Source organism: Delphinapterus leucas, chromosome 1, assembly GCF_059928025.1.
Source record: "Delphinapterus leucas isolate spDelLeu-1000000601 "Yukka" chromosome 1, BTC_Dleu_Yukka2, whole genome shotgun sequence".
Lineage (NCBI taxonomy): Eukaryota > Metazoa > Chordata > Mammalia > Artiodactyla > Monodontidae > Delphinapterus > Delphinapterus leucas.
The window spans coordinates 95,078,388-95,091,280 of NC_143129.1; the positions used below are offsets into that span (position 1 = coordinate 95,078,388).

General features: G+C 36.2%; 2 protein-coding genes across 2 annotated transcripts in view; one reads left to right on the plus strand and one right to left on the minus strand.

Moving 5' to 3' along the window:
• STXBP3 (syntaxin binding protein 3) overlaps positions 1-12,893 on the minus strand; it is a 60,832-nt gene that overhangs the window by 6,755 nt on the left and 41,184 nt on the right. Inside the window, exons 14-18 of the mRNA XM_022584179.3 lie at positions 12,339-12,477; positions 11,944-12,050; positions 11,300-11,392; positions 8,614-8,699; positions 721-869 (exon numbers count right to left, since the gene is read on the minus strand). Coding sequence (XP_022439887.1) covers positions 721-869; positions 8,614-8,699; positions 11,300-11,392; positions 11,944-12,050; positions 12,339-12,477 — 574 coding nt within the window. The remainder of the gene's footprint in view (positions 1-720; positions 870-8,613; positions 8,700-11,299; positions 11,393-11,943; positions 12,051-12,338; positions 12,478-12,893) is intronic.
• LOC149750688 (large ribosomal subunit protein eL37-like) lies at positions 1,203-2,672 on the plus strand. The gene has a single exon (XM_089918729.1). The coding sequence runs from the start codon at positions 1,624-1,626 to the stop codon at positions 1,915-1,917; it is 294 nt and encodes a 97-aa protein (XP_089774855.1). The 5' UTR covers positions 1,203-1,623; the 3' UTR covers positions 1,918-2,672.

Sequence of the window (12,893 nt, forward strand, 5' to 3'; positions counted from 1 at the left end):
AGCACACTCAGTAACCCTTCAAAAACACTGCCCACTCCTAGAGCTTTGTCCACTTTGTGCTATATATTGATAAACTGAAGACAAAAACTGGAGGTTAGTCTGTCCTCCTGACAAAACAGCAACAGGCACTGTGAGTTCAGTCACAGAGAACTGTTAAGCAGTGCCGCAGATCGAGGCTTGGTGTATAAACGCGGCACCTCCATGGGTCAGGAGAGTTTCAGTATCAGTGGCTTTGACTGAAATTCTTAAAACTAAATTCCATACAGGCCTGGCCAATGTCAGGTCCACAGACAGAAAAAATTTCAAAATATTTCTGTAGTAGAAATGTATGTTTCAAAAATTATTTAATCATGAGGGCAAGAAAAGGATAGGATGTAATATTTTAAAGGATATATTCTTTATGTAATATTTAGAATATTATAAAGAATATACATAATATATAATACATTATATAATATATATTATAAAGATTATAAAGAATATAATATTTCTGAAGCCCATTCTCTCAAAATCAGAATTTTAATAAAAAAAAAAAATCAAAAAAGTCAACCAGGAAAAAACTCTGGTATATCAGATAAAACACACTATGATTTAAAAAATACTTTTTTGCACTCAACAATTTAGTCCTAAATGTAAATTACAAGATAAAGTTTTACATATATATTTTTGCATTTAGAGTTTGTTTTAAGAAAACAGAAAAGAGGAAAACACAAGTCTTACCAATAATAACTTCACAGGATTTATGTGCCTGAGATACTTCATAAGCACAACGCATTTCAGAGTATGTAATTCCTCCGATTACAAAAACAATCAGCTTAGACCCATTTTTTCGATCCTCTAAATAATTAGCTCTGGGTTTCTGCCGAGCACTAAAAAATAAACACAAACACATTAAAAGTATTTCCAAAGCCATACTGCTTTTAGTCTTTTAAAAGAGCCCAACTCAAGCAAACTCAAATTTGGCACCAGCTGCATTGATTTTAAGGAAATGACTTAACTATGGTATGACTGGAGCATCAAGGGCCAGGCAGGACAGCCCCGCTTTAAGTTCAATTTTGATCTACAGAGTTTGAACAAATGACTCATAATCTAGCTCAGCACTTTTACCTATAAAATAGAGCTAAGGCCCTGTCTTATTTATTTCAGATGAAGACATAGTATACCTGAAAAGTCTATGACTTCCTGAAGTTAAAAAAGCGGGGGGTGGCATTGAGACAATAGGGTTTTAAAGACATAGAGGGGGTGAGGGAGGCACAGGTGCTGCTTTGGAGCTGACGTGGTACCAGAACGTCCCTTGCTGGAACTCTACTAGTAAAGTATGATTATAGGAGATATCGAACACATATCTGCACTCCTGTGGTCACTGCAGTATTATTCACAATAGTCAAGATATGAAAACAACCTAAATGTCCATCAATGGATTAAAAAAATGGTATATATAGAGAGTGGAATATTATTCAGGCTTAAAAAAGAAGCAAATTCTTCCATTTGCAACAACATGAATGAACCTGAAGGATATTATGCTAAGTGAAAAAGGCCAGACTCAGAAAGACTGCATGATCTCACTTATATGTGGAATCTAAAATAGTCAAACTGCTCTTTGGTCTTGGCGGCAGAAGCGAGATGACGAAGGGAACGTCATCGTTTGGAAAGCGTTGGAATAAGACGCACATGTTGTGCCGCCGCTGTGGCTCTACGGCCTACCACCTTCAGGAGTCGACCTGTGGCAAATGTGGCTATCCTGCCAAGCGGAAGAGAAAGTATAACTGGAGTGCTAAAGCTAAAAGACGAAGTACCACCCGGACTGGTCGAATGAGGAACCTAAAATTTGTATACTGCAGATTCAGGCATGGGTTCCGTGAAGGAAAAACACCTACGTCCAAGAGGGCAGCTGTTGCAGCAACCAGTTCATCTTAAGGACTTCAATGACTAGTCGCGCAATAAATGTTCTGGTTTTAAATAAAAAAATAAAATAAAATAAAAAAGCCAAATTGATGGAAGTGGAGGATACAATGTTGGTTGCCGGGGAATGGGTGGAGAGGAAAAAGAGGCAATGTTGCTCAAAGGGAATAAAGTTTCAACTATGCAAGATGAGTAAGTTCTAGAGATCTAATGTACAGCATGGTGACTATAGTTAACAAAACTGTACTGTATATGTGAAATATGCTAAGAGGATAGATCTTAAATTAAGTCTTTATGCCACAAAAGAAGGAAAAGAAAAAAAAAGGAAAAAAGGTAATTATGGATATATTAACTAGTTTGTGGTGATTTCCCAATGTATATGTATCAAAACATCAAGTTGTATACCTTAAAAATATACTTTATGAAGTCAATTGTAACTCAATAATGCTGTTAAAAAAAAAAAAAAGAGAGCCACCTGGGTTTCAACTCTGATTCTGCTTCTTTTTAATTCTCTATGATTTTTAGCAAGTTACTTAACCTCTCTCTAAACCTAAAGGGTTGTTTTCAAGATTAAATGAAATAATGTACAGAATACACTAAGTATGGAATCCAGTACTAGGAAAGCACTAAACAAATAGAACTACAATTTCTACTACTTCCCCCCTTAGATTGCCCTAGATCTGCACACTGGCCAAGATAGTAGCCACTAGCCACATGAGGCTATTTAAATTTAAATTAACTAAAATTAAAAATTCAGTTTCTCAGTCATGATATGTGGCTAGTGGTTATCATATAGGACAGTGCAGATATAGGACATTTCCATCACTGCAAGAAAGTTGTATTGGGTAGCACTGCCCTAGGTCATAGGAACCACTATTTTTGTTCCCATACCCCACTGGTAAAAATTCTGAGCTTTTATTTGAAAAGTAAATAAATATTTTAAAATAAACACGTACATCTATTAAAAATATATATTAGTTGATGAATTATATATGTGTACTAGTATATACTAATAAAGCTTAATTTCTCCTTTTTCTAGTATAAAAATAATACCCAATAGATCTCCTTATTACCCACTTTGGAAACCATATACTAGATGACCTCTAAGACCCTGCAATGTAGGATATCACGGTAAACTTTTTTAAAAAATAAATTCATTTGTTTATTTTTGGCTGCACTGGGTCTTTGTTGCTGCATGCGGGCTTTCTCTAGTTGTGGCGAGTAGGGACTACTCTTCATTGCGGTGCATGGGCTTCTCATTGCGGTGGCTTCTCTTGTGAAGCACAGGCTGTAGGCGCACGGGCTTCAGTAGTTGTGGCTCGTGGGCTCTAGAGCGTAGGCTCAGTAGTTGTGGTGCATGGGCTTAGCTGCTCCATGGGATGTGGGATCTTCCCAGACCAGGGCTTGTACCCGTGTCCCCTGCATTGGCAGGGGGATTCTTTTTTTAAAATAAATAAATTTATTTATTTATTTATTGGCTGCATTGGATCTTTGTTGCTGTGTGAGAGCTTTCTCTAGTTGCAGCGAGTGGGGGCTACTCTTTGTTGCGGTGCGCAGGCTTCTCATTGTGGTGGCTTCCCTTTGCTGTGGAGCACAGGCTCTAGGCACACGGGCTGAAGTAGTTGTGGCACACGGGCTCAGTAGCTCCACGGCATGTGGGATCTTCCAGGACCAGGGCTCGAACCCGTGTCCCCTGAATTGGCAGGCAGATTCTTAATCACTGTGCCACCAAGGAAGTCCCGGCAGGCGGATTCTTAACCAGTGTGCCACCAGGGAAGTCCACGGTAAACTTTTAATAATGTTCGCAGTCTAGCCTTTGGATGGTAATTTCCATCTGCCATCTTAAGGAACGACGAGGTAGTAAACAACAGAAATAGTAAAGACACTTAGTAGCTTGCTTTGAAAGATGAAACAGGAACAAGATACACTCTTGGTTCCCATACAAAATAAATCAAGGACATACTAAAGTACAACCTTGGTTTAAAAACTTTCCAAAGAGAGTGAAATAAAGTAAGAAAGCAAAAGAAAAGGAATTAATATTGCTCAAAATGATTATGTGATTGTAACGATTTTTAAATTTCTGAATAGCAATTTTAGGACAATAGGATTACATTTAACTTGTTTCACATAAATGTGTAAGACACTGTGCTAGTGTTTTACACTCTGAAAGACACATAAGTAATGATTAAGTCCCTGTATCCTGAAAATCTCACTCTAGAAAGCACCTAGAGGCATTGGTTAAAATAAGAGCAAACATCTTTTTAAAAGCATAGCTGAAAGTAAACAAGTACGAGCAATCTTCAAGGGCCAGCAGCAGTACAAAGGAAACTAAAAACTAGAGTGGTAAACTGAGTTGAGGCTTGCTCTGCCTTATAGTGTTAGTCTAATCTTAGCAAACAAGGGGTCTGGGTGTTTCCCTGTTTAATGAACACAGAAGACAAAGTCTTGGATATTGTGCAAGGTAGAGATGGGAAGGTGACACCCCAGCATAAGGTCAGGACACACTCAAAAGCAAGGGGAGATGACAAAGAAGCTTCTTGCCTGATAATTCAACACAGGCCTGTCTCGTGAGAGCTCTAATTTACACTACCTTCATAGGCTGGGGAACCCCAACTGAGAAATTAACACACAAAAGAAAAAAGTCTCTAACCTTGGCAGAAGCAAATGCAAAACCTCTCTGAAGGTACCCACTCTCAATCCTGGCTACTGAAATAAGTTCAGAATCCAAAATTATGAAGCACATGAGGAAATAAGCAAGCATAAGTGTCTGTGGAAATGAAAAAGCAGTAAAATTAGACCCCAAAGAATGTCAGATGTTGAATTTAGTAAAAAATAGTCTAAAATTAAGTATGTTGAAAATGATAAATGATAATAAAGTAGAACAGAAAGCATGACAAAATAACAAAGAAGTCCAAGCATATTTGAAAAAGAAACAAGGAGAACTTCTAAAATAAAGGAAAAGTAAAGTCAATGAACATAGAAGCTCAAAAAATATATATATATATACAGTTTACTCAGCAGATTAGGCACAAATTTAAGAAAGAACTAAAGAATTGAAAACTAAATCTAAAGAAAAATTTCCAAAAGGAAACACAAAAAGTAAAAGAAATATTAAAACTTGAGAGGTTATGAGGCATGAAGATAAAATGAGATGTTTGAATAAAACCGAGACTGCAGAAGTGGCAATATTTGAAGAATTTATGGAAGATATGAAACTTCAGATTTTAGGAAACACACTGAATCCCAAGGAAAGAAATAAAAATAAACCCTCAGGTAGACACAGCACAGGAAATGTACAGAATACCAAACACAAAAAGCACCAGAGAGAAAAGGCAAATTACCTATAAAAGTATGACAAAACTGTCTGAAAACACCCCATCCCCATACACACACCTTCCCAAGAACTAAAATGGAAACCAAGAAACAGGAGAATAACATTTCAAAGTGTTGAGTGAAAATTAACATGAGCCTAGAAATTCAAAGCTATCATGTAAGAACAATGACAAAATGAAGACATTTTCAGACAGACAAAACCACAGAGACCCTACCACCAACAGACCCACACTGAAGAAACTTCTAAAGGATAGGATATATTTCAGAAAAGAAAACAAATGAGCCCAGAAAACAGGATGCAAGGGACTCCCCTGGTGGTGCAGTGGTTAAGAATCCACCTGCCAATGTAGGGGACACAGGTTTGATCCCTGGTCCGGGAAGATCCCACATGCCATGGAGCAACTAAGCCCATGCGCCACAACTACTGAGCCTGTGCTCTAGAGCCCATGAGCCACAATTACTGAGCCCGCATGCCACAACTAGTGAAGCCCACGCACCTAGAGCCCATGCTCCACAACAAGAGAAGCCACTGCAATGAGAAGCCTGCACACCACAACAAAGAGTAGACCCTGCTCACTGCAACTCCTGCATGCAGCAACAAAGACCCAACGCAGCCAAAAGTAAAATAAAATTAATTTTTTAAAAAAGGGATGAAAGCAGAAGTGGTGCGCAATATAACTGGTTAGTATGCACACACAACTAAAAAAATAATAATGCTCATCATTAATTTGGGAAATAAAAAAGATATAAGGTGAAAACAATTAAGAGAACATTTAAAGGGTGCGTAGTTTGAATTAAGTTGTTCTAAAGTTCTGTATTGTTCATGAGAAGGGCAAAGATAACTAATCTCAGACTTTGTTGAGTCAAAGAAGTGTACTAAAATTCTAAGGATAATAGCTACAAAAGTACAAAAAGGCTATATAACTTCCAAACCAGGAGAAAAGGGAAAAATAAAACTAAAGAAAAAGTCCTCAGACCAAGAGAATCACCCTAGAGAAATACTCAAACACACGTAAATGTACAAGAATGCTCATTGCATATTGTTTGTAATGCTGCCAGTTTTGACACAGCCTAAATTTCCTTTGTGTGGAAAATACATGAATAAACTGTGATACTCACATAAGAATACACCAACCAGCAGTGAAAATTTATGCACGTTATCAATTTGGGATAAATTTCACAAACATAATGTTGAGGGAAATTTAAAAAGGAAGTTGCAGGAGGACACATACAAGATGACACCATGTATATTAAGATTAAAAACACAGTCAAAGACAACTTGTGGTCATGGTGGAATAAGATGGTCAGAAGATTGCCCTCCAAAAAAACAAGTATAAACCTGGATGAAGTTGTGGGGGGAAAAGCCAGTTCAGGTCACTTGGAAATCAACCACAGGCAAACAGCAAATTGAGAAGCATTTCCTCTTAAAAAATATGTTAGCATATTGGTAAGAATGGTGGTAGTGACTACGTGACCTTCTAGCCTGAGGCTACACTCAACCTGCACTGTTCTTCCAACTCAGTCAGCAAAAACTATAGCTTTACTGACCTGGGGCTGGCTGAGAAAACCACCAACTTTACTGCCTGAGGTGGAAGACTTGATTCAAGGTAGGAAGCGAAGGGAGTACAAAATCCTGCAGCTTTGCTAGTTAAAAACGGCAGACCTGGTTTAGAACAGGAAGACCTGCAGCTCTGGTAGCACAACATCTTGGTCCCAGTATGGGATAGGTGGCACATCAGCCAGAAATTTAATGGGGAAATCCTGAACGTACGAAAGCCAAAGAAGACAAAGACAAACTCCCCACATCCTTAGCTGACTGCCAAATTATGCTTGTGCCAGGACAAGCCAGAGAAAGCCCAGGGAAAGAATAGGAAAAAAAAGAAGGGTGGTGGTGTGGGGGGAAGACTCAAGAACCGACTCTGACTTGCAATGCAGTTCTTAACCCACACTCGGATTGATCAGCAGATGATGGAAGGCGTGAGATGTCTAAACACAACCTCTGCCCAGATAACTGGCTGACCTCTAAACTATTCAGACATAGGGCAACCACTAGGAACCAAGCAAAAAAATTAAATTTAAAATTAAAAACCCCTGCAATGACATCAGTGGCTAAGCTGCAGGGGGCAGTGATCCCACAGCTTAAGTCCATACAAGTTACTAAAACAAAAAACAGTTTAGAGTTGCTACAGTACAGTATCTAAAAGATGCAACTTTCAAGCAAAAATTAGTAGTTATGTAAGAAAACAGTAAAGTGTGTCCCACACGTTGGAAAAAAGCCATCAATAGAAACTGACCCTGAGTGAATCCAGATGTTGGATTAGCAGACTTTGAAGAATCTATTATAAATATGATCAAATAATTAAAGAAAACCATGCTGATACTATGTTAATCAATGGGGAATTTCAAAAGAGAAATGGAAACTAAAAAAGCAGCAAATGGAAATTCAAAATGTGTAAAGCACAATAACTGAAATGAAAAATTCACTAGATGGGTTCAATAGCAGATTTGAGATGTCAGAAGAAAGAATCAAAGAATTGAAGATGGATCAATAGATATTAGCATATCTGAAGAACAGAAAGAAAAAAGGTGGAAGAAAGGTAAACAGCCTCAGTGACCCATGAGACAAAGTCAAACTTTCCAACACATGAGTAATGGAGTTTCAAAAGAAGAGGGAGAAACAGGCAGAAAAAAAATTTTAAGAAACAGCAACTGAACAGTTCCCAAAATTTGATGAAAAATATTAACTTGTAGATCCAAGAAAACTCAACTACCCCAGGTAGAATAAACACAAAAAGAACTCCGCCTAGACACATCATAGTTAAACTGCTAAAAGCCAAAGACCAAGAGAAAAATCCTGCAAAACACAACTCTATACATAATTTAGAATACAGATATATGTAGGAAATGTATAAAGATGCACAGGTGAATGGTAAACACCAAATTCAGGATAGTGAAGAAAGGGAGAATAAAAATCAGAGAGTGATATATAGGAAGCTTGAACTGTATGATTTATTTGTTAAGCTGGTCACTGAGTATAGGGTATGCATTATAATATTGTCTACAGCTTTCTGAATGTCTCAAATATTTTATCACCAAAAAAATCATCAAAAAGGATTATGTCCTCTGCTAATGTGAAGAAAAAAAAAGATGAGTGGAGAAATTCTCTAGTTTCATGAAAGTTTTTTTTATAATAAGGCACATTTTCATATTGCTTATCTGGACTCATCTAAAACAGGTTACAGTTAAAGAAAAACTGCCTTTTAAGTGACTATATGCTTCAAGAAGAGTTACCAATATAGGAATACCTGTGTACCTTTTCAGTTATTAGTCTGTAATTTCATAGTGACAATTTCACTGGCTTTCATTTATAGGTTTTACCTTACAGCTCCTGAGCCATTCCATACTGCTGGACACTGGGAACAATATGGCCACTCTTTTGAATCTAATCTATTATCAATGGCATCCTAGGAAAGAAAAGAGTTAAAACCATCAAGAAAATATTGTAAATTCCAGGATTTTGTTTGTTTTACATAAAACTCAAAACTTGTGTTTACAATTAAGGAACATAAGGATATATATTTAATAAAATAAGGTTAGCCTTCTTTTTGAAACTCACAAATCTTAATTGCTACAAAAATTAATGAAATCATTTACTTATTAAACTAATATTTATTGCATGCCTGTATTTCTTCATCTGGAGGGTTCCCACTTCGGTGTGAGAATTCCAGGTACCTTATAAGGATCTTTCTCTTTAGAGTGCTAGGGGTTCCTTTTTTAAAAAATAAATTAATTTATTTTATTATTTATTTATTTAGGCTGTGTTGGGTCTTTTGTTGCTGTGCACGGGCTTTCTCTAGTTGCGGTGAGCGGGGGCTACTCTTCGTTGCAGTGCACGGGCTTCTCATTGCGATGGCTTCTCTTGTTGCAGAGCACGGGCTCTAGGCACATGGGCTTCAGTAGCTGTGGCACACGGGCTCTAGAGCACAGGCTCAGTAGTTGTGGCATATGGGTTTAGCTGCTCCGCAGCATGTGGGATCTTCCCAGACCAGGGCTTGAACCCGTGTCTCCTGGATTGGCAGGCTGATTCTTAACCACTGCGCCACCAGGGAAGCCCAGTGCTAGGGGTTTCTAAATACCATCTTAATCCTGACAGACCTCTTAGGCTACTGGAGTCCAGGCCTTGCCCTTCATAGCGGTGGCTCTAAAACAGAATTGCATAGCGGTGGCTCTAAAACAGAATGTGGCCTAGGTGTATTCAAGACAAGCCAATGGGATGAGCGAGGCTTTCCTTTTCATTTCATTTTAAAAATTTTCCTTCTTTTTAGGGTTAATATTTTATTATATATTTATGTGTAATTGTATATACTGTACACATAGTATTTTATCAATACAGAATTTATATAGTTTATAAATAAATAATCATATACTTTAGGCTCCTGATCACATCTATTATGATTAAGTGTGCATAATCAAGAAAGTTTAGAGACCACTGCATTAGAGCATGGTTGTACACATGGTATCAATAAGTAGGAATGGACACAAGGAATGGGCACAAGGTACTCAGTAGTCCTAGAATATTTCAATAAGACTGCAAGATGTGAAGAAACCAAGTTTCAGGAGAAACCCTGAAGGCCGTAGACTGCCACTGAGGTAAAAGTGGGTTTTCTGAATTTAATATGCAAATCCTTGTTAAAGGGTTTGAGAAAGTCAATTCTTATTTTTAAAATACTAGCAAAGAAAAACTACTTAGTTCTATATCCTTGTTATGGATCAGAAAAAAAAAAAACTTATGCTGCAGAAAAAAAAGTCTAAACTCTTTAAACTTTTCATCTATATTAAGCATGTGTGAATGACATAGAATTAGTCAAGTAAAACAGAAAAATCATAGGAATAAATTGTACACAATTAGTTTCCATAGGAAAGTAGAAATTAAAGTTTAATAAGTTAAAGGCAAATTGGAATAAGTAGAACTATCTGATTATGACTCAAGAATCAATATCATGACTTTATTGAGCTCATAATGTGATTTTTATTAGTTCATTTTCTAATTTCCTATAATTGAATATTATTTTCTAAAAGTAAACAGTACTAAAGGCATCAGCCACCTGTTGACTATAAAAGCAAACTATAGTGAGGCTTACATTTTTTTTCTTAACATCTTTACTGGAGTATAATTGCTTTACAATGGTGTGTTAGTTTCTGCTTTATAATAAAGTGAATCAGCTATACATATACATATATCTCCATATCTCCTCTCTCTTGTGTTTCCCTCCCACCCTCCCTATCCCACCCCTCTAGGTGGTCACAAAGCACCGAGCTGATCTCCCTGTGCTATGAAGCTGCTTCCCACTAGCTATCTATTTTATATCTGGTAGTATATATAAGTCCATGCCACTCTCTCACTTCGTCCCAGCTTACCCTTCCCCCTCCCCGTGTCCTCAAGTCCATTCTCTACACCTGCGTCTTTATTCCTGTCCTGCCCCAGGTTCTTCAGAACCATTTTTTTTTTAAGATTCCATATATATGTGTTAGCATATGGTATTTTTCTCTTTCTGACTTACTTCACTCTGTACAACAGTCTCTAGGTCCATCCACCTCACTACAAATAACTCAATTTTGTTTCTTTGTATGGCTGAGTAATATTCCACTGGAGGTTTACATTTTAATCACAAATACATTTCCAAGAATACTGGAGTCTAACACTTTCTAATAGTGGTCATAAACAAATGTTATTTTGTTGAACTTTCATTCAACTAAATTATTTATATTTCTGCTACATATAGTTATTTCAAACAGAGTTTTTTTCATAAAGCATGTGTGTGCTTTTTTTTTTTAATTTATTTTGAGTCAGTCAGTGGTATGAATTTGCAGTCTTTAAGGAGAGAATCTTCAAGAGTTTCCTTTCCTCCCTTAACACCAGATACAGCCTTCTTTTGTGAACTCTCCCAGTACTGCAGATAATTCCTGACCCATAGATATGCTCAGACTGACAGATAAATATACAAAGAGTAAAAAATATTGTACAGAAGGGCACTCGGTATAGATAAAATTTAATTAATTTTACCTCCAAAATATCTTTGATAAAAGGTGTCCATCGAGAGAGCTGAAACGTTTCTTCTGCAGACCGATCCTTTCTTAATGGTTTGCCTTGTTGAGACTAATATAATTAGAGGAAAAAATTAAAAATCAGTAATTTTATTTAGTGATATTTTCTTAAGTTTTCTAACAAGATGTTTAATTTACAACAAACACTATGGTGCAGTTGACTTAAAACTAAGAGTGGAAAAGCCTACTCAAAAAATCTGAATAGGTGTGGTCACGTAACTTCACAGTATTTTGTGCATTAATGATAAAATTTATGATAGTATCAGAAAATATGTTTACTCCAAAGTGCTTATATAAAACTCGATGGGAAAGAGTGAGATTCTATACAGAGTTCTTCAAATTCTGCTATAAATGAATCATAAAAAGAAAAGCATAAATAGCAAATTACAACAGAAGCTGTAAGATATAAATTCACTAGAAAAATGTACTTGTCCAAATTACTCATATATGGAAAAAAATGAAATTATTAATATTTTACTTACCAAATCAACAGAGTAAAATTAAGAAGACTGTCCACATGGATTCCCACATAAGAAAACATGTTTAATGCAAATGACCACACATGCGTATGTATAAGTATATACAGAATGTAAAATTTCTTACGGGAGGGACAATGGGAACACCAAGGTAACTCCAGTTACGAATCATGTCACTCTCATTTTCTATCTTTACATTCTGGATCAACCTGTCCAAGTTTTCTTCCGTAGTTCCTTAGATAAGTAAAATATGAGTGCACAGTCAAATAATTGCTACCATAATCATTTCCAGGTTTTAGGTATCCAAGAATAAAGCTTTTTAAAAAAAAGCAAACATTTAAATTATATACCCTTCAGTATGCTCCCAATTTCACATTTTTCCTTTTATTTATCTTAACCAACTGTAGCCACTACTTTTGAATTTTCTAAGATTTTCTTATGATCAAATAGTAAACCACTTATTGTAAAATGATTTTAGAGCTGGGTATTTTAATATATTCAAGAAAATAAAGTCTGCATTACCATTAATACTGAATATATAAAGTAGGATTGCTCTTATTTTATCATAATTATCATGATTTTTGTTGAGTAGAACTGGAAGGAGTACTCGCATAGCATCTTTGACTTTCTGTCCTTCTGCGTCAGTTCCAAGTGCCAGGTCCTTAACGAAAATGAAATATAGTCAGTGGTCTATGATCCAAATTCATTTTTCAGTTAAAAAAAACCTATTACTAAAACTTGCCAAATTTTAATGGAACACTGATGCCTTTTCACAGGAAAATGTGAGTATCACTTGTAAACTAATACTGTACAAAATGTAAAAAGTCAAAAAATAATTCAGAGAAGAAAATCATTAATCTATACCTTTGCTAATATGGTAGACATGAGCCGCATGTGGCTACTGAGCACTTCAAATGTGTCTAGTCTGAATTAAGATGTGCTCTAAGTTAAAACACCAGATTCTGAGGACTTGTTTGTGAAAAAAAGAATGTAAAATATTTCAATAATTGTTTTATATTGATTACATGTCGAAATAATATTTTGGATGTACTGGGTTAAATCAAATATATTAAAGTT